This window comes from Oncorhynchus mykiss, chromosome 1 (assembly GCF_013265735.2).
Source record: "Oncorhynchus mykiss isolate Arlee chromosome 1, USDA_OmykA_1.1, whole genome shotgun sequence".
In the NCBI taxonomy this organism is placed as follows: Eukaryota; Metazoa; Chordata; class Actinopteri; order Salmoniformes; family Salmonidae; genus Oncorhynchus; species Oncorhynchus mykiss.
In genome coordinates, this window is record NC_048565.1 from 55,455,929 (window position 1) to 55,482,239 (window position 26,311).

Here is a 26,311-nt window from a genome sequence, read left to right on the forward strand (position 1 = left end):
TAGTGTTTGTGAATAGCACTGTCCGTCACCAAAATCCCCAAGTCTACCAGTATTTTTTAAAAGTCTCCAGTAGATTTTCCATTCCTCCTGTTGTTACAGCATAATCAAAGTGAGGACAATCGGTGATCTGCTGTATACTTATAGCCTATTGTAACCTGAAAGTCACACCTTTCCAAGTACTCCTCACCCCGCGCCAATCGCCCACATTTAATTATTGATGGAGATCCATATAGATGACAAAATAGTTGGGGAAGTGATTCCATGGCACATGGTTTATGAATTGACATGCAATGTTCTGTTCATCCTGAAAGCCCTAACAGTCAAATTAATTATCTGCGTTGCTACAGATGCTGCCGCTGATTCGATACCCATGCCAGCCGCAACCGGGAGATCTATGAGGCAACGCACAATTGGCCCAGCGTTGTCCGGGATAGGGAAGGGTTTGACCGGCCAGGATTTCCTTGTCCAAAACCAACAGATGGAGAAAACCTACACCATTCGAGCAATTTATTTCAACAATAATCTTCATTTTAATTTGACTTTACAAACAACAAGAGGGCTTAATTATATTCTTTCTTTGGAGCCTAGACCTATATAAAATAACTTAACTGGCTGAGGTAGGCTATGAGGCTTAACAGCCTTAACAGCCTAATAGAAGTAGGATTTGTTTTATTAGGCCTACTTACAATTGCTAATGGTCAAAAATGTAGCCTCCTACATAAAACAATTATTTAAAGAACAAAAGGCTGTCTGTGTCGGGATAGCCTGCTCTTGTAACGACATAATAAACAGAACATACTGTCAGCTTGAGATGTAAATATCCCTGGATAACCGCACACAATAATATTAATATTTACTAAATAAAGTCATGCAGGCCACTAAGTTACTTATTCAATGAGAAAAGTTTCATTTCCCCTCAGACACAATCTTGTGGATGTCTGATTTGATGGATGGATGTGATTTTGATGTCGGTCCTTGATTGACTTGTGTGAAAGACAGTTCAGTCCTGTCGTGAGTCTATATTGCGCTGATAGAGGTAAATTAGGACTCGCTGGTGTATGTCGATCAAAACATTGTTAGCACATAAAATGCTAGTTTCTTTATTGTGCTGTATTCCTGTATGCCACCCAAAATGTTCACAGGGACTCGGCACTCCTGAGCGCATCCCTGATTTGTCTCGATGTCTGGAATTCAATCAGCTCAGTTTAAATTGCGGCCTCATCTAGCGAGGGTATAGTTTTCTTAGCAAGGGAGGAGTATTCTCCAACTGGGCGGACTGTGAGAGGATCACATACAAATGCAATGAAATCCTTGGGCAGACATGCTGTAGTCTTCCAATCTGGTGGATAAGTTGTCCCTCAGCTGCTTGATGAAATCTTCCATCACCTCTGTGTTAATGCTGCGGTCTGGTCCAAATTGAAAAATCAAGCTTCCTAGTAAAGGCCTCAAATTTCTCCTTCATGTCCACGACTGTTTCCCTCTTCCTTGTAACTGCAGATTTAACACGTTTAAGTTACAGAATATGTCCGCAAAAAATCTGTGTGTGGAGATTGCAGTTAACGATTCAATGTTTCTGCTCCAGGCCTCTATATGGGGCAGGAATACCATTAAAAGTTCGATGCTTCGAATCATAATTACGTCTGAGATTTAATTATTTGCAAACAGTGATATTTTAATTGCAAATAAGACACACTTGTTTGGCATTGGGAAAAGATGGAGAGATGAAGGCATATCTCTCTGTACATTCTTCTCTGAAACTTTGATTTTCATTATACACCTTTCTTCTTGATACTTTTTGAGAATTACATTTTATCTTGCTATCAAGCAAATTGTTCTGAACAAATGTTGACTTTATAAAAAGTAGTGTAACCTACAGTAGGCAACGTACTGTAGACCTGTTTTTCCTCACCAATCAACGCACAGAGAAATAGACCAAAATAATAATTCAATAGAGACATACTGATTTGATCAGATCAAAAATCATATCTTATTGCCAGTGAATGTATTATGTACTAAGCATATGTGTTAAACATGTTAAATGTGTAGTGTAGGCCAATTAATTGTGCTAATATTATATACTTATAATGCTCTGGCCCGCCAACTATTGGCTCAGAAAAAAATTGTCACATGGCCAAATCTAGTTGATGAACCCTGATATATAATATGTTTTACAGAGCCTTTCCATAAGTACACTCAAGTTTCTTCAACTGTCTTTTGACTGTGATTAGGGTGTGGAAACGATCACTTTGTGCAGTGACACATTTTCCTAACGGAGTGGTGCGGCGGTCTAAGACACTGCCTTGCAGTGCAAACTGTGTTGCTACAGATGCTGGTTCGATACCCATGCCAGCCACAACCGGGAGACCAATGAGGCGACGGGGGCTTTTGGTTTCTCTCCCTCTAAAAGAAGAAATAAATAATTATACATAACAAACCGGCTATATTTACAAATTAGTAAGAATGTCTCACCCCATGTTCAAAAATGGCATTTTTCTCGCTCACTTTAGGTTATTTGAAAATGAAATCATCTCCAAAATATCGTTATCTTTTAAACAAAGCGATTATTATTATTATTATTATTAATTAATTTAGAATTCTATAAAAGCCCCTTAGATATTCTCACAGATCAGATTGGCCCTAGCGAAAAATGCCCCTTAGATATTAATTTAGAATCCTCCAATCCTCTAAATCGAATGATTGGCTGAGAGTCACGTCATTGAAAAAATTAGTTTTGATATACTGTAGGCCTACCGTAGGCGACATGAGTCTCACTGGTGTTGAGTAATGTGCTGTTAAAAGTGGTGTAGGTCTTATTTATTTAAAAGTATATTGAAGTTAGAAGCAACAGGATTTGAAGCAATAGCCTACCCGCTGTGGACAACTATGTCAGCACCATTTCGCTCTGCTCTGAGACAAACATGGGGACTGATCTTGATAAATCAATGAGATTTTTATCTTCACTGAATCTCCGTTTTACAAGCAAGGTAGGTTGATAGCTTCAATGGCGATGACAGCTGTTCCCTGTTGGTCTGTGATAGGCTGTTCCTGGGGGACGATGCTGGCACTGTTCACCAACGTGACCGGGGCTACCAGGCTGACAGGACATCAGAAGCCGGCAGCAGTGCTTCATTGCACCCAGCGGCTTGAGAGGCTATGAGGAGCCTACTCACTCGGGTAGCCACTGCACTGGAAATCAAACTTGTGGTCAGTGATGACTCTCCATCTGTACCCATCTCTACTGAGTTCTGCCAGGGGGTGCTTCCGACCCACAGCAGAGACTGGACAATTGAGTTATGTTGCGGGCGCAGAGTCACTTGGCCTCCGGGAGTACCCTACCATGGACACCATGATAGTTGTCATGGTTCTCCCGGACTGGGAAATTTTAGGGCGGAATCCGAGACTAAAGCCGGGACCCCCAGAGTCTTTGATGCGGACTTAAAAGCCAGGGTCCCTCTGCTCTCTTGGCCGCCTTACCAACGCGGCCATGCTGCTGCAGGCCTACCTGCAGACTCTGCTGTTCCGGCTGCAGAAGGGCACAGAGGAGCTCCTCCGGGAAGCGATGGAGGTGTCTCGCCTGCTTTTCCTGCTCCAGAGGGATGTGGTTACCTCCCAGTGCCATGTCTGGTTGGCCCAATCCCGTCTAACATCTGCTCTAAAGAGCACATTTGCCAATCACCCAAGGGCTGATGTTTGGCCCAGGGGTTGATGACATTCTGGAGCAGACCGATAAAGTTCGTAGGGACCGTGAGACCCTGAGACCACCACCCAACTGCACCCGAGCAATGGTGAGGTCCCTCTCCTGCCCCATCGCCTCGTACTGAGGGACGACAGCAGAGATGGGCACAGCGTGCAGTGGAGCAACAACCTGTCAACCGTCACCACCATAGGGATGTGCCTGGGGGACCCAGGCGATCAGGATGCCAGGGGATAGGCGGGCCCCTGGCAGGACCCCTTATACACCCTTCCCCGGCCTCGGCCGCTGCTCCTGGTCTCAAAGGGCAAAGTGGGAGGAGGGTGTGGAGTCCCCCTGGGTGTGGTCCACAATGCTCGATGGGTAGCGATGCCTGCCTCTGTCTTTCAGGGGCCTTCGTGTCACCACGGTGGCCAACCCCCTGAAAAAGAAAACCCTGCGGCTGGAGATCCAGGGGCAGGCCGTGTCCAGGGACAAGTGGTTTGTGATGCTGGACCTGAGGGATGCGTACTTCCATGTTCCTGTTCACCCAGCTCATTGGCAGTACCTCCGATTTGCTTTCGAATGGACGTCTTACGAATTCATGGTTCTTCCCTTCGGCCTGTCTTTGGCACCCCAACACTTTCACAAAGTGCATGGTCGCTGTCCTGGCACCTTTCATGTCCCCAGGATTGTTGATCCTCAATTACTTGGATGATTGGCTGATTTGTGCCCCGACCAGGACACAGGTGCTGTCAGACAGAAACATGCTCCTGACCCACATCGGCAAGCTGGGCATTACTGTAAATGACAAGAAGATTCGTCTGATGCCCACCCAGAGGGTGGCCTTCATCGGCATGGAACTGGACTTAGTCCTCATGAGAGCATGCCAGCCCACCAGAATGGTTCAGGTGATCTTATCTTGCCTCGTCCACTTTCGGCAGAGGCGGGTGGTATTTGTCCTGACCTGCCAACACTTGTTTGGCTTGCTGACGGCGGCCTCATTGCTGATTCCCCTGGGCCTGCTCCATCTCCGGCCTCTTCAATTGTGGTTCAACTCCCCCCGGCTGCACCCGAAGCGCCACTGTCACCGCCAGCTGCAGGTGACCACACAGTGCCTCAGGGCATTATTGAGGTGGAACTGTCACTCCTTTCTCTCAGGTGGTGTGGAGATGCTGAGGATGTGCTGCCAGCGGCTGGTCAGCACAGATGCCTCCCAGATCGGCTGGGGGATGTGACCAAGAGCAGGTCAGCCAATGGCTGTTGGCTACCCCCTTGGAGTGGCAGGCACGTCAATACACTAGAGCTCCGGGCTGTACTACCGGCCCTGCGGTCTTTCCTTCGACATCTGAAGTGAATACATGTCCCGGTGACAACATCACAGTGGTGGCTTACATCAACCATCAGGGTGGAATGAGGTCCCACCGCCTCCATCTTATGGCACAGGAGCTCCATCTCTGAGCTTGTACCTGGCATCCTGAATGTGGCAGCGGATATGCTCTCAAGGGAGGGCCCGCCACCTTGGGACTGGAGCCTACATCCCCAGGTGGTGCAGCACCTGTGGGACAAGTTTGGGAGGGCGGAGATGGACCTGTTTCCTCCCTGGACAATGAACACTGCCCTGGGCTTGGATGCTCTGGCTCACGATTGGCCAGGGCTGGAGCTTTACGCTTTCCCTCCTTTTCCCCTGATCCAGGCTGTGCTGGACAGGACCAGGATGGCAGAGCATCATCTGCTGCTGGTGGCCCCATACTGGCCCAGACGACCCTGGTTCAGCCTTCTCCTGTCCCTGTTGTCTGGGACACCTTGGCAACTGCCCCTGCTGTCTGAGGCCGGGGGAGCTCTTTGGCATCCGAGACCGCACCGCCCTAGTCTGTGGGCTTGGCCACTGAAAAGCACCAATGGTTCATGTTAGGACTACAGGATGGCGTAATGAACATTATGCGGAGTGTAAGGGCATCTGCTACAACCCCTGCATAACAGTTGTGCTGGTGACTGTTCTGCTCTTGATGTACTGGTATTGAGGTTGTGCCCGAGTCATGCGGGGTGCAGTATGTCCTCCAATACCTGCAGTCTCGCTTTGATGAGGACTTGGCAGCCCCTATACTGAGAGGGTATTTGGTCATTATATTTGCCTGTCTTTTAGGGTGGATGGACAGGCCAGTGGGGTGCCATCCATTGGTATCCAGGTTTATGAAGGGGGTTCGTTGCATGCGTCCAGCTAGGACCCGCTCAATGGTGACCTGGGATCTGGATGTGGTCTTGGCAGTTTTCAAACGGTTGGCGTCTGCCTCCCTGAAACACCTCTTTATGAAGGTGGCTTTCTTGGTAATGATTACTTCAATGAAGAGGGTGGGTGAGCTACCATCCGGTAGCCTCATACTACCAGATGGACCCCAGTGGGAGGAATATATCTCTCCGCCCCAATCCTTCATACGTCCCGAAGGGTCTGTTAGACAGGCATGTGAACATCCCTTTTATCCTGTCTGCTTACAACCCCCCCGGCAGTTGTGGGGGAGTCTGGACCTCCCTCCGGCATGCTGTGCCCTGTGAGGACCTTGCTGCCTATGTGGAGCAGACATGGTCAGTGAGAACAACAGACCAGCCCTTTGTCTACTATGGTGAGAGAGTCTTGGGAGCTGGGCTATCAAAGCAGACACTCTCTCACTGGATTGTGGACACGATTATGACAGCATGTCACCTGGCTGGCAGACCAGTGCTGGGTTCTGTGGTGGCACATTGTACACAAGGTGTGGCTGCATCCTGGGCCCCTCACTGATATCTGTGTTGCGGCCAGCTGGGCTTCCTCTTGCACCTTTGCTAGGTACTATCAGGTAAATGTGGTACCTCCCTCTGCCATTGGTTCAGCGGTCCTGGGCATCGCCTCCCTTTCCGGGGACTGTGCCGACTTTGCCGGGACCCCCTTCCAACATTGGCCCCTGTGTCTCGGTCCCGCGCTGGGACCGAGACGGATTTAGTACCGACTAAATCTGATACGGGTACACCAATATATTGGAGTGATCCAATATAGTGAAACATAATGACTGTTACGTATGTAACCATGGTTATGTGAGCTGTATGGAACACTCCAATCCTCTACGGTGGAGGTGTCTGAAAAATGACCCCAGCCGGGACACAGGTGTATAAGGGAGTAAATCTGTAAATCCTTACCTCACTTGTATCCCTCCGCCACGGAATGATACAAATATCAATATATTGGAATGATCCACATTGCTCATATAACCATGGTTACATACATAACCTTTGTTATGTCGTTTCGGCGACAGGTGTTTATGTTTTTGGAGTCACCGGAGCGGACTTTGGAGTTATCGTTTGAAGTCAAGTATGACAACAGTGTTGTCAGTGTGGAGATGTTGGCCATAAGCGACATGCTTGACCGAAAAGGGAAAAGGCAGAGAGAGGGACGCAGGTGGTCCTCGTAATGCCTAGGCCCACTGATGAAGGGAGATGTGGCTGACAGTGGTAGAGCAGCCACAAGCACCTGTTGCTGAGGAACAAGTTGTTGCAAGTGGAGAGTGTTGAGAGGGATGTGGCAGAGGTGATACAGGGGTTTGTGGCTCCTGTTGAGGAGGATATGGATATGGACATTTTTGATATTCCTGTTGATATGATAGCTGCTGGCAACGACTCAATTACAATCTAGATGAGGTAAATGGGTTCCTGGACCAGACTTTTGGGAAATCTGGTAAATTGGCCGATTTAGTTGTGAGGTGTGAAGAAGCTTTTCCGCTTGTTACTGCGGTCATGGCAGCAAAAGGTAGTGGGAAAATTAAAACAACGATGATTATCATGCCTCATCAATCAAATTCAATCAAATGTATTTATAAAGCCCTTATTACATTATAAAGTCCTTATTACATCAGCTGATGTTGTACAGAAACCCAGCCTAAATCCCCAAACAGCAAGCAATGCAGGTGTAGAAGCACGGTATCTAGGAAAAACTCCTTAGAAAGGCCTGAACCTAGGAAGGAACCTAGAGAAGAACCAGTCTATGAGGGGTGGCCAGTCCTTTTCTGGCTGTGCCGAGTGGGGATTATAATAGAACATGACTAAGATGTTCATATATGACCAGCAGGGTCAAATAATAATAATAATCACAGTGGGTTGTAGACGGTGCAACAGGTCAGCACCTCAGGAGTAAATGTTGGTTTTCTTTTCATAGCCATCACCGCACCTTCTGTCTCTAGAGAGTTGAAAACAGCAGGTCTGGGACAAGGTAACACGTCTAGTGAACAGGTCAGACAGAGTTCCATAGCCTGACCCGGTGAACAGATCAGGGTTTATTGTGTTGTGGGTTCCCAGACCCAATTAAGTATTTTTTAAACTCTCACTCTCTCTTTCGCTCTCTCTCTCTCTCTCTCTCTCTCTCACTATCGATCTATCCCTTTGCTCTTTCTCCTCCCCCCACACACACTCTCCACTTCAGTAAAACGAGGTTTCGGTGGTTCCAGGAGAGTAGTGTGTACAGGGACGCTCCAGCCTTTGCCCTAGATGGAGTCTATATCTCTGAGCCCTGCCCCAACCACTGTGGAGGACATGGAGACTGCATCTCTGGGGTCTGCTTTTGTGACATGGGATACACAGGTACATAATGATACATAATGATTGTAGAGAGGATGGGGGGGGGAGAGAGGGAGAGAGAGAGGGAGAGAGGGAGGGAGAGAGAGAAAGAGAGAGAGATGAAGGAAGAGGTAGGGAGAGTATGGGGACATGGGGTCTGTATCTCTGGGGTCTGCTTTTGTGACATGGGAAACACAAGTACTGAGGGAGGGAAGAAATAAGCAGAAAGAAAGACAGATGGAGAGAGAAAGAGAAAGAGAGTGGGGAGTTCTAGCAGTTCTATAGGAAGAGTGAAAAGGAGAGGGTTCTAAAAAAGACACTCGCCTAATGATCCGTTGTTAATCAATTAAATCGTTGTGTGTACTCCAGTTGAGCAGGACAGCTGCGTGCCAGCGGTGGCCAGCCCCACAGAGTTGGCAGAGGGCTTTGAGAGCAAGCTGAGCCCGGTTTGGCAGACCCTGAGTGGGGGGCAGGTTGGAGGGGGCTGTGGCACCATCAGCGAGGGAAAGGCTCTGTACTTCAGCAGCCCTGGGAAGAGAGAGGCACGCACTGTACCTATGGATACGACAAACACACGGTTAGTATGATCACACTGCTGTATTGAATAGAATTGAAAGTATGCACACCTCACCTGTCTTGTAGAGCAGCTTTAGGCAACTTCTTGAGGAAGTTTGCTCTAAACCTCCAGTGTTAACATATTTAATTGATTCAGCTAATTATATTCTACACCCCCTTTATGTCTGTCTGTCCGTCTGTCCGTCTGTCCGTCTGTCCGTCTGTCCGTCTGTCCGTCTGTCCGTCTGTCCGTCTGTCCGTCCGTCCGTCCGTCCGTCCCTCCCTCCCTCCCTCCCTGCAGGCTTGTCCAGTTCTACATCCGTATTGGAGGGAAGAATGTTGGACCCACCTGCACCAGACCTCGCTCCCGCAACGAAGGTGACTCTCCATCTCTACTGAAAACCTCCAATTCAAGCTCTGACAGACTCAAGTTTATAGACCTCAATAAGGCTCTCTTCTGCCTCTGCGTGGTGGCTCTTGACATTGCATGCATGCTGTTGCTGTTATAATGGTTTTCTGGCTGCTTCCTCTCCTCTACTTTATGACCTCCCTCGTCTCCTCTTTTCCAGGAGTGATAGTCCAGTTCTCCAACAACAACGGAGTTCAGTGGCAGTTCCTACGTGAGCTGGACTTTGGTTCCTTCCTGGATTCCCAGGTGGTCACCATCGAGCTGCCTCCACCCGCCAAGACTCCCTACACTGTGTTCCGCTGGTGGCAGCCACAGCAGGGTGAGGCCCCCAACCCCTACATGGATCACAGGGACACACCATACAGTCATTGAGCCATCCATACAGTACTTGCAGGGACCCATGTAAAGAATGTGTATAAAGCAGAGGCCACACAGTATATCCTTCAAAAAGGGTGAGCCATACTCTATCTATCTCTCCCTCTTTGTCTCCTCTTCTCTCTCTCCCCCACCTCTCTCTCTACCACTCTAGGTAAACACTCAGCCCAGTGGGCTCTGGATGATGTTCTGATCGGTATGAATGACAGCTCCAGGACTGGCTTCCATGATAAGTTTGACGGGACGTCTCCTCTACGACACAACTGGTACCGCATACAGGGGGGAGAGATCACTGTAGACTGTCTGTCTCTGGACACTGCTCTGTCCTTCAACAGCGACACCACTGGCAGTGAGTTAAACTACAGTACACACACACACAGACAGGGAAACGGGAGATGTCACAGTTGTCTGTCTGTCTCTAGACACGGCCCTCTGATGCCACAGACAGTGTGTCCTCCTACTGCACGCAGACATGCACACTACACACCCCTTTCTTTAATCCGGGCCTCAATGATTTAGCCTACATGGGGAAACAGGAAACTAACAGAACTACTGCTGATCTTGAGACTGGTATTCACACCATACCATCAACATGACACGGTCAACTCCTACATCACAAACAACCCAGGCTGCATTGAATCAGCCATTTTGCCATTTCCACCATATGGCTTCTGAATTGTTAATGGCAGCAGCCTTGACTTAACATCCTGGTTGTTATTTATGTGTGCATCAAGCTGTGAGCGGATTGACTTTGTGCAAATATTACATTACATCCAGTCCCATCCATTACCCCAGACATAGCAAGAGCAATTTTCCAACGTATCTATAAATATTACAGCCCAGCTGGGCAGCACGGCACGTTCCCGCATGCATAAAGCACTGTTAAATGTGATGTGTATTACCATGAATGTGTTTTGTTTCACTGCCATCTCAGACTGTGTAGGTTGTTACTAAAGTATATATTTTAGATCAGTACTCATAGTTTACCCGATACCCAAACCCACCTATTGTTTACCACAACTTCTTTGTTGACCACATGTGCCACTGCGCTGTCCAGTTCTCACAACGTAAAGATCCAGTTCTCACAACTCTAACCCGTTAAGGCCCTCTCTTGACGATCTTGTTAGATTACTTGTTAGATATTACTGCACTGTCGGAGTTAGAGGCACAAGCATTTCGCTACACTCCATTAACATCTGCTAAGCATGCGTATGTGACCAATAAAATTGTGTTTTATTTTATTTTATTTGACCTTGTCACTGTCTCTCTCCCTGCAGAGAAGCCGCGGTATGCAGAAAGCTGGGACTTTGAGGTGTCAGGCTCCTCCTTCCTGCAGTTTGAACTGTCTATGGGCTGCAGTAAGGTTGCCACCTCATCCCACGGTGTCAGGCTGGAGTACTCCACGGGTAACGAACTCTAAAAACCGTCATGGATGATCCTTTATAAATTATTATAAATTAGAGAAAAGTCAACAGAAAACTCGTCTAGATCCAGGTGCTGGTTTTGGTGGGAACAACTATTATTAGAAAACAACAGGCCAGCCATTTCTGGTGTGCGGTTTTTATTATTGTTTTTAAATTCTTATACATGCTTATAAATATTTACAAATGCTTTTTACATGGTTATAAATTATACAAATGCTCATGAATAGTAATTATTATAAATGGTTAGACATTTTTTCAAATTTTTACTGAAACGTTCAAAAATGGTTCCTAATGTTTATACGTGGAAGTTATTAAAACGTATTACCACCCCACAGACTGTGGGCGCCACTGGGCCCTGCTCACCCCAGAGTGTGTTCCACCTGTCATCGGCTGTGCCGGCTACACCATGAGCTCAGTCTACACCGCTACACAGTATAACCGCTGGAGGAGGGTTACGGTGTACCTGCCCAGCGCTGCCAAGTATGTGTGTGTGGTGTGTGCATGTGTGTTTCTGCATGCTTGTGTGTATATGTGTATATTATTAGTTTGCTTAGTGGCACATCAGAGCTTGTCTCTTTAAAATGTATCCTTGTGATTTGAATATTCCAGTCATAAACAAAATGATACTGTTTAAGCATTGTAATATAGTAACACTTCATTTGAACTATCCTTCATAACCCTTTATAATAATGCCATAAACATGTCATTAAGATTCATAGCGTGTGTTCTATTCTGTGGTTGTAGTTCTCCCAGGACTCGGTTCAGGTGGCTCCAACCCCACTTCATCCCTGGGGCGGACGGTTGGGCCTTGGACAACGTGCTGCTGGCCCCTGGCTGCCCCTGGATGTGCTCTGGACACGGACTCTGTGACAACGGATGCTGTTTGTGAGTTACACAAACATACACACACACACACACACACTGTCTCACAGTATTTAATGTTGAGCTCAGAACTTTTGCATGGAATTTACTGGAACTGTGTTATATTATATGTGAAAACCAAAGGGGGTGCTGGGGGTTATTTATATATATATACAGTATATCACAAAAGTGAGTATACCCCTCACATTTTTGTAAATATTTGAGTATATCTTTTCATGTGAGTGAAGAAATGACACTTTTGAATCTCGTCAGTCTATTCATGCGAGAAATTGCCAAGAAACTGAAGATCTCGAACAACGCTGTGTACTACTCCCTTCACAGAACAGAGCAAATTGTCTCTAACCAGAATAGAAAGATGAGTGTGAGGCCCCGGTGCACAACTGCGCAAGAGGACAAGTATATTAGAGTGTCTAGTTTGAGAAACAGACGCCTCACAAGAACTCAACTGGCAGCTTCATTAAATAGTACCCGCAAAACACATTTCATGGGAATGTTGCAAGAACATTCCTGTTTCCAGATTTCTTTTTTCATCATTATACAGAGCATTAGGAAAGTATTCAGACTCCTTCCCTTTATACACATTTTGTTACGTTACAGCCTTATTCTAAAATGGATTAAATTAAATGTTTTCCTCATCAATCTCCAGCAACTGGGAGACTTAGTCAGGATCGAGAGACCTGCAGAGAACGATCTGCAGAGAAAAATGGGAGAAATGTTGTGTTAGCTAATCCAAGTTTATCAGTCTCAACATCAACAGTGAAGAGGTGACTATGGGATGCTGGACTTCTAGGCAGAGTTGTAAAGAAAAAGCCATATCTCAGACTCGCCAATAAAAATAAAAGATTAAGATGGACAAAAGAACACAGACACTGGACAGAGGAACTCTGCCTAGAAGGCCAGCATCCCGGAGTCACCAAATATGTTCAGACATGCAATTTTGGTTCGGATACCAGATTTAGCCTATGCCTGGACTAACAACGCTTACTATGGATATGAAATAAACAGTCACCTCACCTGTAACCCCCACCCTCTAAACAGGTGTGACCGGGGTTATGGCGGGGCCCACTGCGTGCCCTTGGCCCCCCTCCCCTCCATTCTGAGAGACGACTTCAACGAGAACCTGGCGGCGGAGCAGTGGCCAGAGGTGTACGGGGCTGAGAGGGGGACTCTCAGTGGGGAGCCCCTCAAATCTGGCACTGCACTAATATTCAAAGGGGTATGGGTTCTATTGTTTAATGTGACCTATACTGTACACACATTTAAGTGAAAAAAGACCTAGAGAGCAGATAGAGAAGACGCACGCATGCACACACACTTGTGCACACACACAAACATACAAACTCACACATTATCTGCCTAGCAGACTCAGTAAGTGTACTTTATCATTGATTATAAACTCAGAAATAAAAGAAACATCCTCTCACTGTCAACTGCATTTATTTTCAGCAAACTTAACATGTGTAAATGTTTGTATGAACATAACAAGTTTTAACAACTGAGACATAAACTGAACAAGGTCCACAGACATGTGACTGACAGAAATGGAATAATGTGTCCCTGAGCAAAGGGGATTTCAAAATCAAAAGTAACAGTCAGTACCTGGTGTGGCCACCAGCTGCATTAAGTACTGCAGTGCATCTCCTCCTCATGGACTGCACCAGATTTGCCAGTTCTTGCTGTGAGATGTTACCCCACTATTCCACCAAGGCACCTGCAATTTCCCGGACAATCCTGGGGGGAATGGCCCTAGCCTTCACCCTCCGATCCAACAGGTTCCAGACGTGCTCAATGGGATTGAGATCCGGGCTCCTCGCTGGCCATGACAGAACACTGACATTCCTGTCTTGCAGGAAATCACTCACAGAACGAGCAGTATGGCTAGTGGCATTGTCATGTCAGGATAAGCCTGCAGGAAGGGTACAACATGAGGGAGGAGGATGTCTTGTTTAATTTTTTTATTTCACCTTTATTTAACCTGGTAGGCTAGTTGAGAACAAGTTCTCATTTACAACTGCGACCTGTCCAAGATAAAGCATAGCAATGTGAACAGACAACAACACAGAGTTACACATGGAGTCAACAATAAACAAGTCAATAACACAGTAGAAAAAAAAGGAAAAATAAAAAAAGAGTCTATATACATTGTGTGCAAAAGGCATGAGGAGGTAGGCGAATAATTACAATTTAGCAGATTAACACTGGAGTGATAAATGATCAGATGGTCATGTGCAGGTAGAGATACTGGTGTGCAAAAGAGCAGAAAAGTAAATAAATAAAAACAGTATGGGGATGATTTACCGATGGACTATGTACAGCTGCAGCGATCGGTTAGCTGCTCAGATTGCAGATGTTTAAAGTTGGTGAGGGAGATAAAAGTCTCGGCCTAATGAGGTGTTGGCTTTAGGGATGATCAGTGAGATACACCTGCTGGAGCGCGTGCTACGGGTGGGTGTTGCCATCGTGACCAGTGAACTGAGATAAGGCGGAGCTTTACCTAGCATGGACTTGTAGATGACCTGGAGCCAGTGGGTCTGGCGACGAATATGTAGCGAGGGCCAGCCGACGAGAGCATACAGGTCACAGTGGTGGGTGGTATAAGGTGCTTTAGTAACAAAACGGATGGCACTGTGATAAACTGCATCCAGTTTGCTGATTAGAGTATTGGAAGCTATTTTGTAGATGACATCGCCAAAGTCGAGGATCGGTAGGATAGTCAGTTTTACTAGGGTAAGTTTGGAGGCCTGAGTGAAGGAGGCTTTGTTGCGAAATAGAAAGCCGATTCTAGATTTGATTTTGGATTGGAGATGTTTGATATGAGTCTGGAAGGAGAGTTTACAGTCTAGCCAGACACCTAGGTACTTATAGATGTCCACATATTCTAGGTCGGAACCATCCAGGGTGGTGATTCTAGTCGGGCGTGCGGGTGCAGGCAGCAAACGGTTGAATAGCATGCATTTAGTTTTACTTGCGTTTAAGAGCAGTTGGAGGCCACGGAAGGAGTGTTGTATGGCATATAAGCTCGTTTGGAGGTTAAATAGCACAGTGTCCAAGGAAGGGCCAGATGTATACAGAATGGTGGTGTCTGCATAGAGGTGGATCAGGGAATTGCCCGCAGCAAGCGCAACATCATTGATATACAGAGAAAAGAGTCGGCCCGAGAATTGAACCCTGTGGCACCCCCATAGAGACTGCCAGAGGACTGGACAATATGCCCTCCGATTTGACACACTGAACTCTGTCTGCTAAGTAGTTGGTGAACCAGGCAAGGCAGTCATTAGAAAAACCGAGGCTACTGAGTCTGCCGATAAGAATATGGTGATTGACAGAGTGACAGAGCACAGTCTTTTATCGATGGCGGTTATGATATCGTTTAGCACCTTGAGCGTGGCTGAGGTGCACCCGTGACCGGCTCGGAAACCAGATTGCACAGCGGAGAAGGTACGGTGGGATTCGAGATGGTCAGTGATCTGTTTGTTGACTTGGCTTTCGAAGACCTTAGATAGGCAGGGCAGGATGAATATAGGTCTGTAACAGTTTGGGTCCAGGGTGTCTCCCCCTTTGAAGAGTGGGATGACTGCAGCCAGCAGCTTTCCAGTCCTTGGGGATCTCAGACGATATGAAAGAGAGATTGAACAGGCTGGTAATAAGGGTTGCGACAATGGCGGCAGATAGTTTCAGAAATAAAGGGTCCAGATTGTCAAGCCCAGTTGATTTGTAAAGGTCCAGGTTTTGCAGCTCTTTCAGAACATCTGCTATCTGGATTTGGGTAAAAGAGAAGCTGGGGAGGCTTGGGCGAGAAGCTACGGGGGGGGGGGGGGGGGGGGGGTGGTGGAGCTGTTGGCCGAGGTTGGAGTAGCCAGGAGGAAGGCATGGCCAGCCGTTGAGAAATGCTTGTTGAAGTTTTCGATTATCATGGATGTATCGGTGGTGACCGTGTTACCTAGCCTCAGTGCAGTGGGAAGCTGGGAGGAGGTGCTCTTGTTCTCCATGGACTTTACAGTGTCCCAGAACTTTTTGGAGTTAATGCTATAGGATGCCAATGTCTGCTTGAAAAAGCTGGGCTTTGCTTTCTTGACTGACTGCGTGTATTGGTTCCTGACTTCCCTGAACAGTTGCCTATCGCGGGGACTATTCGATGCTATTGCAGTCCGCCAATGGATGTTTGTGCTGGTCGAGGGCAGTCAGGTCTGGAGTGAACCAGGGGCTATATTTGTTCTTAGTTCTGCATTTTTTGAACGGAGCATGCTTATCTAAGATGGTGAGGAAGTTACTTTTAAAGAATGACCAGGCATCCTGATGCTGTGATGCTGTGATACACTGCCTCAGACCATGACGGACCGTCCACCTCCAAATCAATCCTGCTCAGAGTACAGGCCTCAGTGTAACGCTCATTCCTTCAACGATTAACGTGAATCCGAACATCACCCCTGGACAAAACCGCGACTCGTCAGTGAAGAGCAGTTTTGGCCAGTCCTGTCTGATCCAGCGACGGCGGGTTTGTGCTCACAGGCGACCTTGTTGCTGGTGATGACTTTTGAGGACCTGCCTTACAACAGACCTACAAGCCCTCAGTCCATCTTCTCTCAGCCTATTGCGGACAGCCTGAGCACTGATGGATTGTGCGTTCCTGGTGTACCTCGGGCAGTTGATGTTGCCATCCTATACCTGTCCCGCATGTGTGATGTTCGGATGTACCGATCCTGTGCAGGTGTTGTTACACGTGGTTTGCCACTGTGAGGACGATCAGCTGTCCGTCCTGTCTCCCTGTAGCGCTGTCTTAGGTTTGAAAGACAGGGTTTCTTTTTTTGCTGAGTTTATGATCTTGATTTCTCTTTCCGTTTTGCTTGATTTGTAGGAAGGTCTGCGTATGTTGATGTCTAGGGACATGGACTGCACCAGCACTCTCTACATCCAGTTCTCCTTCAAGTTCATCACTAAGGGTAGGTCTCATTTTCACATACAGTACATTCTGGCTATATCTGCTTACCATTTATGTCTGTAAAACTACTTTTAATCTTTACTTTGTGTCAGTGTTTTGTAGATATGTTATACTGTTAACTGTGTGTGGGTTGCGTTAACTCTGTGTTCTGTTCCCAGGTGTCCCAGAGCGCTCCCACTCGGTGCTACTACAGTACTCTGTGAACGGGGGGATCAGTTGGCTGTTGTTAGATGAGTTTTACTTCCCTACTTCCACCGACACGCTGTTCATCCACCTTCCTCTGCCCACCAGTGCCCAGACCAACGCTACCCGCTTCAGGCTCTGGCAGCCCTACAACAGCGGTGAGTAGTGAACACACTCGTTGAGTCTATGGTCCGTTTATCTACACAAGAAGTGTGTGCTTGTACACTCCACTTCATGGATTTTAAAGAAATGGACTGGTGTAAGGAAATGGTGGAAACTTCATCCAATCCAATGCTTTTAATGCAATGAGAGTGTACATTTTTGGGTGAAGAGTAGCGAATCGAATCACAACCAAAGACAAAGTTCAAATACACTCATACTTACAGTATACACACATCTCAAAATAATGACATACTGTACTGTCCTACAGGTAAAAAGGAGGAGGTGTGGGTGGTTGATGACCTGATCATCGATGGCAGCGCGCTCAACAACCCTCCTGTAGTCTCTGACAGCTTCGAGGGCGGACCCCAGGATTACAACTGGCTCTTCTACCCAGGAGGCAACACTGGACTCTACTGCCCCTACCAGAAGAGTGGCCTGTGAGTGGACCTACTGGTTGTACAAGCCTTTAGTGCACTGTGAACACATTGAACCTTGTACCTACAATCCTTCATCTCTGTGTGCCTCTAAGATGTCAATTCAACATATGTGCTTCTATGCCACAATACAGTAAATTCAGGAAGTTAACTACCAATTTAGTTTACATATTCATAAAGGCCCAGTGCAGTCAAAAAATGTGATTTACCTGTGTTTTATATGTAATTCCACACTATGAGGTTGGAATAATACTTTGAAATTGTGAAAATTATAATAATGGCCATTTAGTATAAGATCTGCCTGAAAAGACAGACTGAAATTTGAGCCTGTTTTGGTGGGATGGAGTTTTGGCCTGACTGGTGACATCACCAGGCAGTAAATCAGAAAGACACTTCCAAACCTCTCTGCCAATAACAGCTAATTTTCAGTTTTTTCCTCCCCACTCGGATGACTCCCAGACAGTACTAGCAAAATTCTTACTTCAGAAATGTGTCTTTGCTAAGAAGCTATTTTTGTTAATTTTTGTCAATTTTAATTTAAATCAATCACGGTAAGTTACTTAATTGTTACCCAATATGTTTTTGATATTGAGATTTTGTTTTTGAAACGGCTGCATTGTCTCCTTTAACGTAACATTTCTGTTTAATTCCTGAATTGATTAAATTGAGTTGGACTTGATCCCAATCCTACTGTAAAGGACTGTAAGATAACAGACTTTGTCTAATGTATGTGTGTGTACAGGGAGGATGATGAGTCTGCCATGGTGTTTGTCTCCAGTGAGTTGGGAGAACATTCCATAACCACCAGAGACATTGATGTCAATGAAAACACCATCATACAGTTTGAGGTATGAAGAGAAGAGAGAGAACAGACTGATTGGTTGGGAAAACAGTGTGGGAAAGAAAATCAGTGAAGTATAAGAGGAGAGGAATGGGGAAAGAGGAAAGCGGAACAGAGACAGAGAAATTGAGTTGGACAGAGAAATACTGACGGAAAAGATAAGAGGATAAAGAATGAGAAAATGTATCCTAATTTAAAAGTGGAGGTGCCAAAGGGTTTTCATAAAGACAATGACTGATTTATATGAATGATTCATATTCATAACAAGTTATTATAATTACTATTCTCTGTGATACATATGAATGCGGGCTGTTTAAGGATCATAATTATTTTATAATAATTCATCACAATATAATTATATGAAATAGAAAACATAAACAGAAGTATATTGAATATCTAGAGTGGTCTTGTTGATGCAAACACACTAATACTAATAAGTGAGTAGTATATCAAATAACTACTAGTAATCTTGCTGAAGCAAGAACATTAATTAATATATTACTGCATAATGTTCATAATTATACTAGTAATACTTTATAATATAACAACTAAGAATTTGATTGATATTATGTTTATATTTTAAACATTTTTCCTGTTTATATTTCCTGTGTTATGTTTCAGATGTGATCCTTATAATGATAATGACAATAACATAGTAATAATAATTTATTAATTTGTTCTCAGATCAACGTAGGCTGTACGACAGATTCTTCCTCCTCTAACCCAGTGAGACTGGAGTTCTCCAGGGACTTTGGGGCTACATGGCATCTCCTGGTGCCCCTGTGTTCGGGGGGCCCCCAGCCCTCATCCCTATGCTCCACAGAGCTGCACCCCGCCAGCGTCTACTACCCCGGGACAACACAGGGCTGGAGGAGGGAGATAATCCACTTTGGAAAGCTCAGACTCTGCGGGTGAGAGACTACAGGACATAGAAGAGAGCCTAACTAATATGAAAACCATCCAATTGAAACTTCTCAAATGGCCAGTTAACATATAGCAATGGGCCAAAATTCTCCCAACTTATTGTGAGAAGCTTGCGGAAAGCTACCCGAAACCTTTGGTCTAAGTTAAACAATTTAAAGGCAATGCTACCAAATACTAATTGAATACTAAAGGCCGCTCAGCAAGGAAGAAGCCACTGCTCCAAAACCTCCATAAAAAAGCCAGAATACGGTTTGCAACTGCAGATGGGGACAAAGATCGTACTATTTGGAGAAATGTCCTCTGGTCTGATGAAACAAAAATAGAACTGTTTGGCCAGTATGACCATCGTTATGTTTGGAGAAAAAAGGGGGAGGCTTGCAAGCTGTAGAACACCATCCCAACCGTGAAGCATGGGGGTGGCAGCATCACGTTCTGGGGGTGCTTTGCTGGAGAGTAGCAGCAGCGTAAAAGAGGGGTTGGGGTAACCATTTGGTTACCTGTTCAGGAGTCTTATGGCTTGAGGGTTAAAACTGTTGAGAAGCCTTTTTGTCCTAGTCTTGGCACTCCGGTACCGCTTGCCATGGGGTAGTAGAAAGAACAGTCTATGACTGGGGTGGCTGGGGTCTTTGACAATTTTTAGGGCCTTCCTCTGACACTGCCTGGTGTAGAGGTCCTGGTTAGCAGGCAGCTTTGCCCCAGTGATGTACTGGGCCGTACGCACTACCCTCTGAAGTGCCTTGCGGTCAGAGGCTGAGCATATACCAGGCAGTGATGCAACCGGTCAGGATGCTCTCGATGTTGCAGCTGTAGAACATTTTGAGGATCTCAGGACCCATGCCAAATCTTTTTAGTTTCCTGAGGGGGAATAGGCTTTGTCGTGCCCTCTTCACGACTGTCTTGGTGTGTTTGGACCATTCTAGTTTGTTGATGTGGACACCAAGGAACTTGAAGCTCTCAACCTGCTCCACTACAGCCCAGTCGATGAGAATGGGAGCGTGCTCGGTCCTTCTTTTCCTGTAGTCCACAATCATCTCCTTAGTCTTGGTTACTTTGAGGGATAGGTTGTTATTCTGGCACCACCCGGCCAGGTCTCTGACCTCCTCCCCATAGGCTGTCTCGTTGTTGTCGGTGATCAGGCCTGCCACTGTTGTGTCGTCAGCAAATATACTGATGGTGTTGGAGTCGTGCCTGGCCATACAGCCGTGGGTGGACAGGGAGTACAGGAGGGGACTGAGCACGCACCCCCCCTTGGGAGCTCCAGAGTTGTGGATCAGTGTGGCAGATGTGTGGCTACCTACCCTCACCACCTGGGGGCGGCCCGTCAGGAAGTCCAGGATCCAGTTGCAGAGGGAGGTGTTCAGTCTCAGATTCAGTGTCTTAAGTTATTTTTGTCAGTTGTTACTATGGAATACTGAAGTATAATTACAAGCATTTCATAAGTGTCAAAGGCTTTTATTGACAATTACATGAAGTTGATGCACAGAGTCATATTTGCAGTGTTGACCCTTCTTTTTCAAGACCTCTGCAATCTGCCCTGCCATGCTGTCAATTAACTTCAGGGACACATCCTGATGGCAGCCCATTCTTGCATAATCAATGCTTGGAGTTTGTCAGAATTTGTGGGTTTTTGTTTGTCCACCAGCCTCTTGAGGATTGACCACAAGTTCTCAATGGGATTAAGGTCTGGGGAGTGCCATGGACCCAAAATATCGATGTTTTGTTCCCCGAGCCACTTAGTTATCACTTTTGCCTTATGGCAAGGTGCTCCATCATGCTGGAAAAGGCAATGTTTGTCACCAAACTGTTCCGGGATGGTTGGGAGAAGTTGCTCTCGGAGGATGTGTTGGTACCATTCTTTATTCATGGCTGTGTTCTTAGGCAAAATTGTGAGTGAGCCCACTCCCTTGGCTGACAGGCAACCCGACACATGTATGGTCTCAGGATGCTTTACTGTTGGCATGACACAGGACTGATGGTAGCGCTCACCTTGTCTTCTCCGGACAAGCTTTTTTCCGGATGCCCCAAACAATCGGAAAGGGGATTCATCAGAGAAAATGACTTTACCCCAGTCTTCAGCAGTCCAGTCCCTGTACCTTTTGCAGAATATCAGTCTGTCCCTGATGTTTTTCCTGGAGAGAAGTGGCTTCTTTTCTGCCCATCTTGACATCAACCCATCCTCCAAAAGTCTTTGCCTCACTGTGCATGCAGATGCATGCACACCTGCCTGCTGCCATTCCTGAGCAAGCTCTGTACTGATCCCGCAGCTGAATCAACTATAGAAGATGGTCCTGGCGCTTGCTGGACTTTTGTTGGGCACCCTGAAGTGTTCTTCACAACAATTGAACTGCTCTCCTTGAAGTTCTTGATGATCCGATAATTGGTTGATTTAGGTACAATCTTACTGGCAGTAATATCCTTGCCTGTGAAGCCCTTTTTGTGCAAAGCAATGATGATGGCACGTGTTTCCTTGTAGGTAACCATGGCTGACAGAGGAAGAACAATGATTCCAAACACCACCCTGTTTTGAAGCTTCCAGTATGTTATTCGAACTCAATCAGCATGACAGAGTGATCTCCAGCCTTGTCCTGGTCAACACTCACACCTGTGTTAACGAGAGAATCACTGACATGATGTCAGCTGGTCCTTTTCTGACAGGCTGAAATGTAGGAGAAATGTTTTTGGGGGATTCAGTTCATTTGCATGGCAAAGAGGGACTTTGCAATTAATTGCAATTCATCTGATCACTCTTCATAACATTCTGGAGTATATGCAAATTGTCATCATACAAACTGAGGCAGCAGACTTTGTGAAAATGTATATTTGTGTCATTCTCAAAACTTTTGGCCACGACTGTGAGAAACACATTCCTAATATTAAGTTGAACAGCCATTATTTGTCAAAAGCATTCCACAGGGATGCTGGCCCATGTTGACTCCAATGCTTCCCACATTTGTGTCAAGTTGGCTGTATGTCCTTTGGGTGGTGGACCATTCTTGATACACACAGGAAACTGTTGAGCGGGAAAAACCCAGCAGCGTTGCAGTTCCTGACACTCTCAAACCGGTGAACCTGGCACCTACTACCATACCCTGTTCAAGGGCACTTAAATATTTGGTCTTTCCCATTCAGTCTCTGATTGGCAGAGATACACAATCCATGTCTCAATTTGCTCTAGACTTAAACTTTTTTTTAAACCTGTCTCCTCCCCTTCATCTACACTGATTGAAGTGGATTTAATTAGTGACATCAATAAGGGATTATACCTTTCACCTGGTTCGTCTGGAAAGAGCAGGTGTTCCTAATGTTTTGTATACTCAGTGTATAGATCTCTTTCTCTCCATCTCTCTCTTCTTCTTCTTCTCTCTCCTCTCAGATCCATCCGGTTCCGTTGGTACCAGGGCTTCTACTCCAGCGGTTCATCCCCCCCTACCTGGGCTTTGGACAGTGTGTACATTGGCCCCCAGTGCCAGGACATGTGTAACGGACACGGGTCATGTGTGAGGGGTACCCACTGTGTGTGTGACTCGGGATACTCAGGACCAGACTGCTCCCAACCCGACACATCCAACCCTGACTTCCTCAAGGAAGACTTCGAAGGTAGGCAGTGGGTATAGAACTGGAAGAAAGTGTATGGGTTCGGATAATGGCTACATTAACCCTGCCTGATCTTAACACTAACAATTAACCTAACCTTGCTGGTGGAATATACATTTCCTTGAATGTGCAAGAAAACACAGATTTCCGCATAAAAGCAGAGGGTGTGTGTGCGTGTGCGTGTGTGTGAGAGAGAGTGAGACTAGTAGACAGTCACTGTATCTGTGTTGTTCAAACACAGTGTTCAGATATTGTGTTTAGCCATCAATACTGATATTGATCAGATGATCTTTTGAGAACTGGATGGATGTGATTAATACACTTGTGGTAGAAAGGGCTCCTAAGTGTGATGAAATACATTGTTGTGCGACCAGGAGTTTTATTTTGGCAGCACATAATAATTGTTATAATGTTAAGGGTTCGCTGTACCATTGTTTCTGAGTGCCCTAGAGAAACAATCAGGCACAGATTCATTAGCGTCATGGTTACACCATTACTGCAGCGAAAACGGCTTGTTTTTAACCCCACCAGGTCAAAGGATCTGACCCATATTACCTGCTCAACATTTATATCTCGGACCACATTTTATATTAATAAACTGCTTGCACAGTTCAGTCATGTTACCTCATCGTGTGGGACTTTTTCATCCCACTCCCACCCACACATGCAGCTTTTCTTTCCTCACTGGATTCCCACTTGCATGAACTGGTTCCAAACCCGCGCCGTCCTGCATTTTAGCATGTGACGCAGCTCACTTGCCAGCCAGGTCCCAGCAATTTTGGGCCCTGTAGGCAATATCAAAGTGCTCAAAAATACCCTAAGAACTAGTTTAAATTACCAGAGGTTCTCATGTAGACCAATATATTAATCTATCGTATTACTGGGATATATCAACAACTAAGGTAGACGTAGTTTGTAGCGAGAAGAGTTGGAGAGGCTTGCACTTTCACCTGACCTACATTTTATAGCCTTCTTTTTAGGAGTGGGACGATTTTCAGATGGAGACAAATATGGGTGATCAATATTTATTTATAGGAAATGTAGTAAACTACAGCCTGATCATATTTAGGATGTACATTTCCTTGGAATGATAACCGCCCTGTGCTTCCCCTGCCCATGCAGGCTATAGCCTACTCTATTTAATTGAGACCACAAGCGTACCTGTTCTTGCACATGTGGCTACAATGGGAAAGTAAATCTGCTTTGAAAGTTGATGAGCTTGTAAACTCACTTTTGAGAAAAACGTCTTTCAATGTTTTGGTACTACTATTGGAGAGCCCTTCTTTGTCTACACCCGTTCAGCATTGTTCACACCCTCTTAAGCCTTAGCCCCATCCATCTCTTTAAGGGTTGATCCAACCGTTCTGTACTAACATGCCAGCTACTTCCAGATATCTAAGAGAGAGAGAACAGCTCACTGAACATTACTTGCCCTATCGCTCTGTGGTTTCACGTTCAGAGCGCACAATGGACGCTCTGGCCAATAAGTAGGATTGTTCCGAAAGCTCTGACCTCAACTACAGTCAAGCACCCAACTAACTGGCTAATATTGGCTAGCTACTTCCAGAAACATAATGAGAGAATACCCCACTCTGACCATTTTACTCTCCCTAGCAGAACTCGTTAAGACATGCAGCTAGCTAGCTAAACAATGGACCATAATCACAACTCATGACGTTGCTACCCTGCATAATTCTGTAGGTAGCTAACCACCAGGTTCTATGGCTATAACTAGTCAAACAAATGTGTCTGAGATACAAAGAATAAGATCATACACATAACGTTAGCTAGCAACCCAGCCAGCTAATATTAGCTAGCTAACAGTACATTTGAATTTAAACCACTTTCTGTCTCCTGTCTGATGCCATGCTTGGTTGCCTTAGTTTGACAATGGTGTTTTCTCCTTCTCTTTAGCTATCATACTCCAATTCCACTGATTTCAAAACTCGCTCCTCCAGAAAACAGAGAGCATGCACATAACGTTAGCTACCGAGCCAGCCAGCTAATGTTAGCTAGCTAATAATACACTTTAACTTGACATTGGGTTTATGCAGTTTTACTACCCTATATACCCTAAACATACTGGCCAGCTCCAATTGACAGATGCATGCTTTATGGTAGACCAATCCAAACTCATCTCTCGGTATGTCCAGCCCACTCATTATTTTAGCCAATCATGGCTAGCAGGATAGCTGTGATAAGAGAAAACAGATGGCTCAACAACATTGTAGTTACTCCACAATAATAACCTTACAGAGTGAAAATAAGGAAGCCTGTATAAAATAAAAATCTATTCCAAAACATGCATCCTGTTTGCAAAAAATGTGGCAAAACAGTTAAAATGTTGTCCTGAATACAAAGTGTTGTCTTTGAGGTAAATCCAAATTAACACATTACTGAGTACCACTCTCCATATTTCCAAGCATAGTGGTGGCTGCATCATGTTGTGGGTATGCTTGTAATCATTGAAGACTGGGGAGTTTTTCAGAAGAAAAAAGAAACAGAATTGCGCTAAGCACAGGGAAAATCCTAGAGGAAAACCTGGTTCAGTGTGCCTTCCACCAGACACTGGGAGATGACTTCACCTTTTAGCAGGACAATAACCTAAAACACAACGCCAAATCTACACTGGAGTTGCTTACCAAGAAGACAGTGAATGTTCCTGAGTGGCCAAGTAACAGTTTTGACTTAAATCGGCTTGAAAATCTATGGAAAACCTTAAAATGGTTGTATCGCAATGATCAACAACCAATTTGACAGAGCTTGAAGAATTTTGAAAAGTATACTGGGAAAATGATGTACAATCCAGGTGTGGAAAACTCTTAGAGACTTACCCAGATTGTAACTGCTGCTAAAGGTGATTCTAACATGTATTGACTCAGGGGTTGAATACTTACCTAACCAATACATATTTTTATTTCACTTTTACGTTACAGAGTATTTTCTGTAGATCATTGACAAAAACGGACAATTAAATATATATATTTAATCCCACTTTGTAACACAACAAAACTTGGAAAAGGTCTTTATGAAGGCACTGTAAATCTCATCATTTGATGTTTTGATAGTTTGGTTTCCCAAGAGACTCCATAGGCCGGCATAGCTGACCTAAATTGTAAATATAGAAAGACGGAGTTGCCTCGTAAAATGCATGTATCTTTCAAATATTGGAATGTTCTCAAACCATTACTATCCATGATATCGGTGCGGGTACGGACTCCACAGGACCATTGGGGGGGATGCAAAAGGTTGCCATCCTGATCGCTAGGCATTATTGTGAAATATTAGAGCACGGGCATGCCATTTTTATTCCCAGTAATAGGATTTTTTTGTTGTTG

General features: G+C 45.5%; 1 protein-coding gene across 3 annotated transcripts in view; it reads left to right on the top strand.

Annotated features, from left to right (window-relative positions):
- LOC110532453 (reelin) overlaps positions 1-26,311 on the top strand; it is a 296,686-nt gene that overhangs the window by 229,390 nt on the left and 40,985 nt on the right. For all 3 annotated transcript variants that reach the window (XM_036980629.1, XM_036980637.1, XM_036980632.1), the window contains exons 30-44: positions 8,118-8,275; positions 8,621-8,828; positions 9,108-9,184; positions 9,376-9,534; positions 9,745-9,939; positions 10,868-10,996; positions 11,350-11,494; positions 11,759-11,899; positions 12,935-13,112; positions 16,752-16,836; positions 16,994-17,176; positions 17,449-17,617; positions 18,357-18,462; positions 19,140-19,366; positions 22,753-22,976. In XM_036980629.1, coding sequence (XP_036836524.1) covers positions 8,118-8,275; positions 8,621-8,828; positions 9,108-9,184; positions 9,376-9,534; positions 9,745-9,939; positions 10,868-10,996; positions 11,350-11,494; positions 11,759-11,899; positions 12,935-13,112; positions 16,752-16,836; positions 16,994-17,176; positions 17,449-17,617; positions 18,357-18,462; positions 19,140-19,366; positions 22,753-22,976 — 2,384 coding nt within the window. The remainder of the gene's footprint in view (positions 1-8,117; positions 8,276-8,620; positions 8,829-9,107; positions 9,185-9,375; positions 9,535-9,744; positions 9,940-10,867; positions 10,997-11,349; positions 11,495-11,758; positions 11,900-12,934; positions 13,113-16,751; positions 16,837-16,993; positions 17,177-17,448; positions 17,618-18,356; positions 18,463-19,139; positions 19,367-22,752; positions 22,977-26,311) is intronic.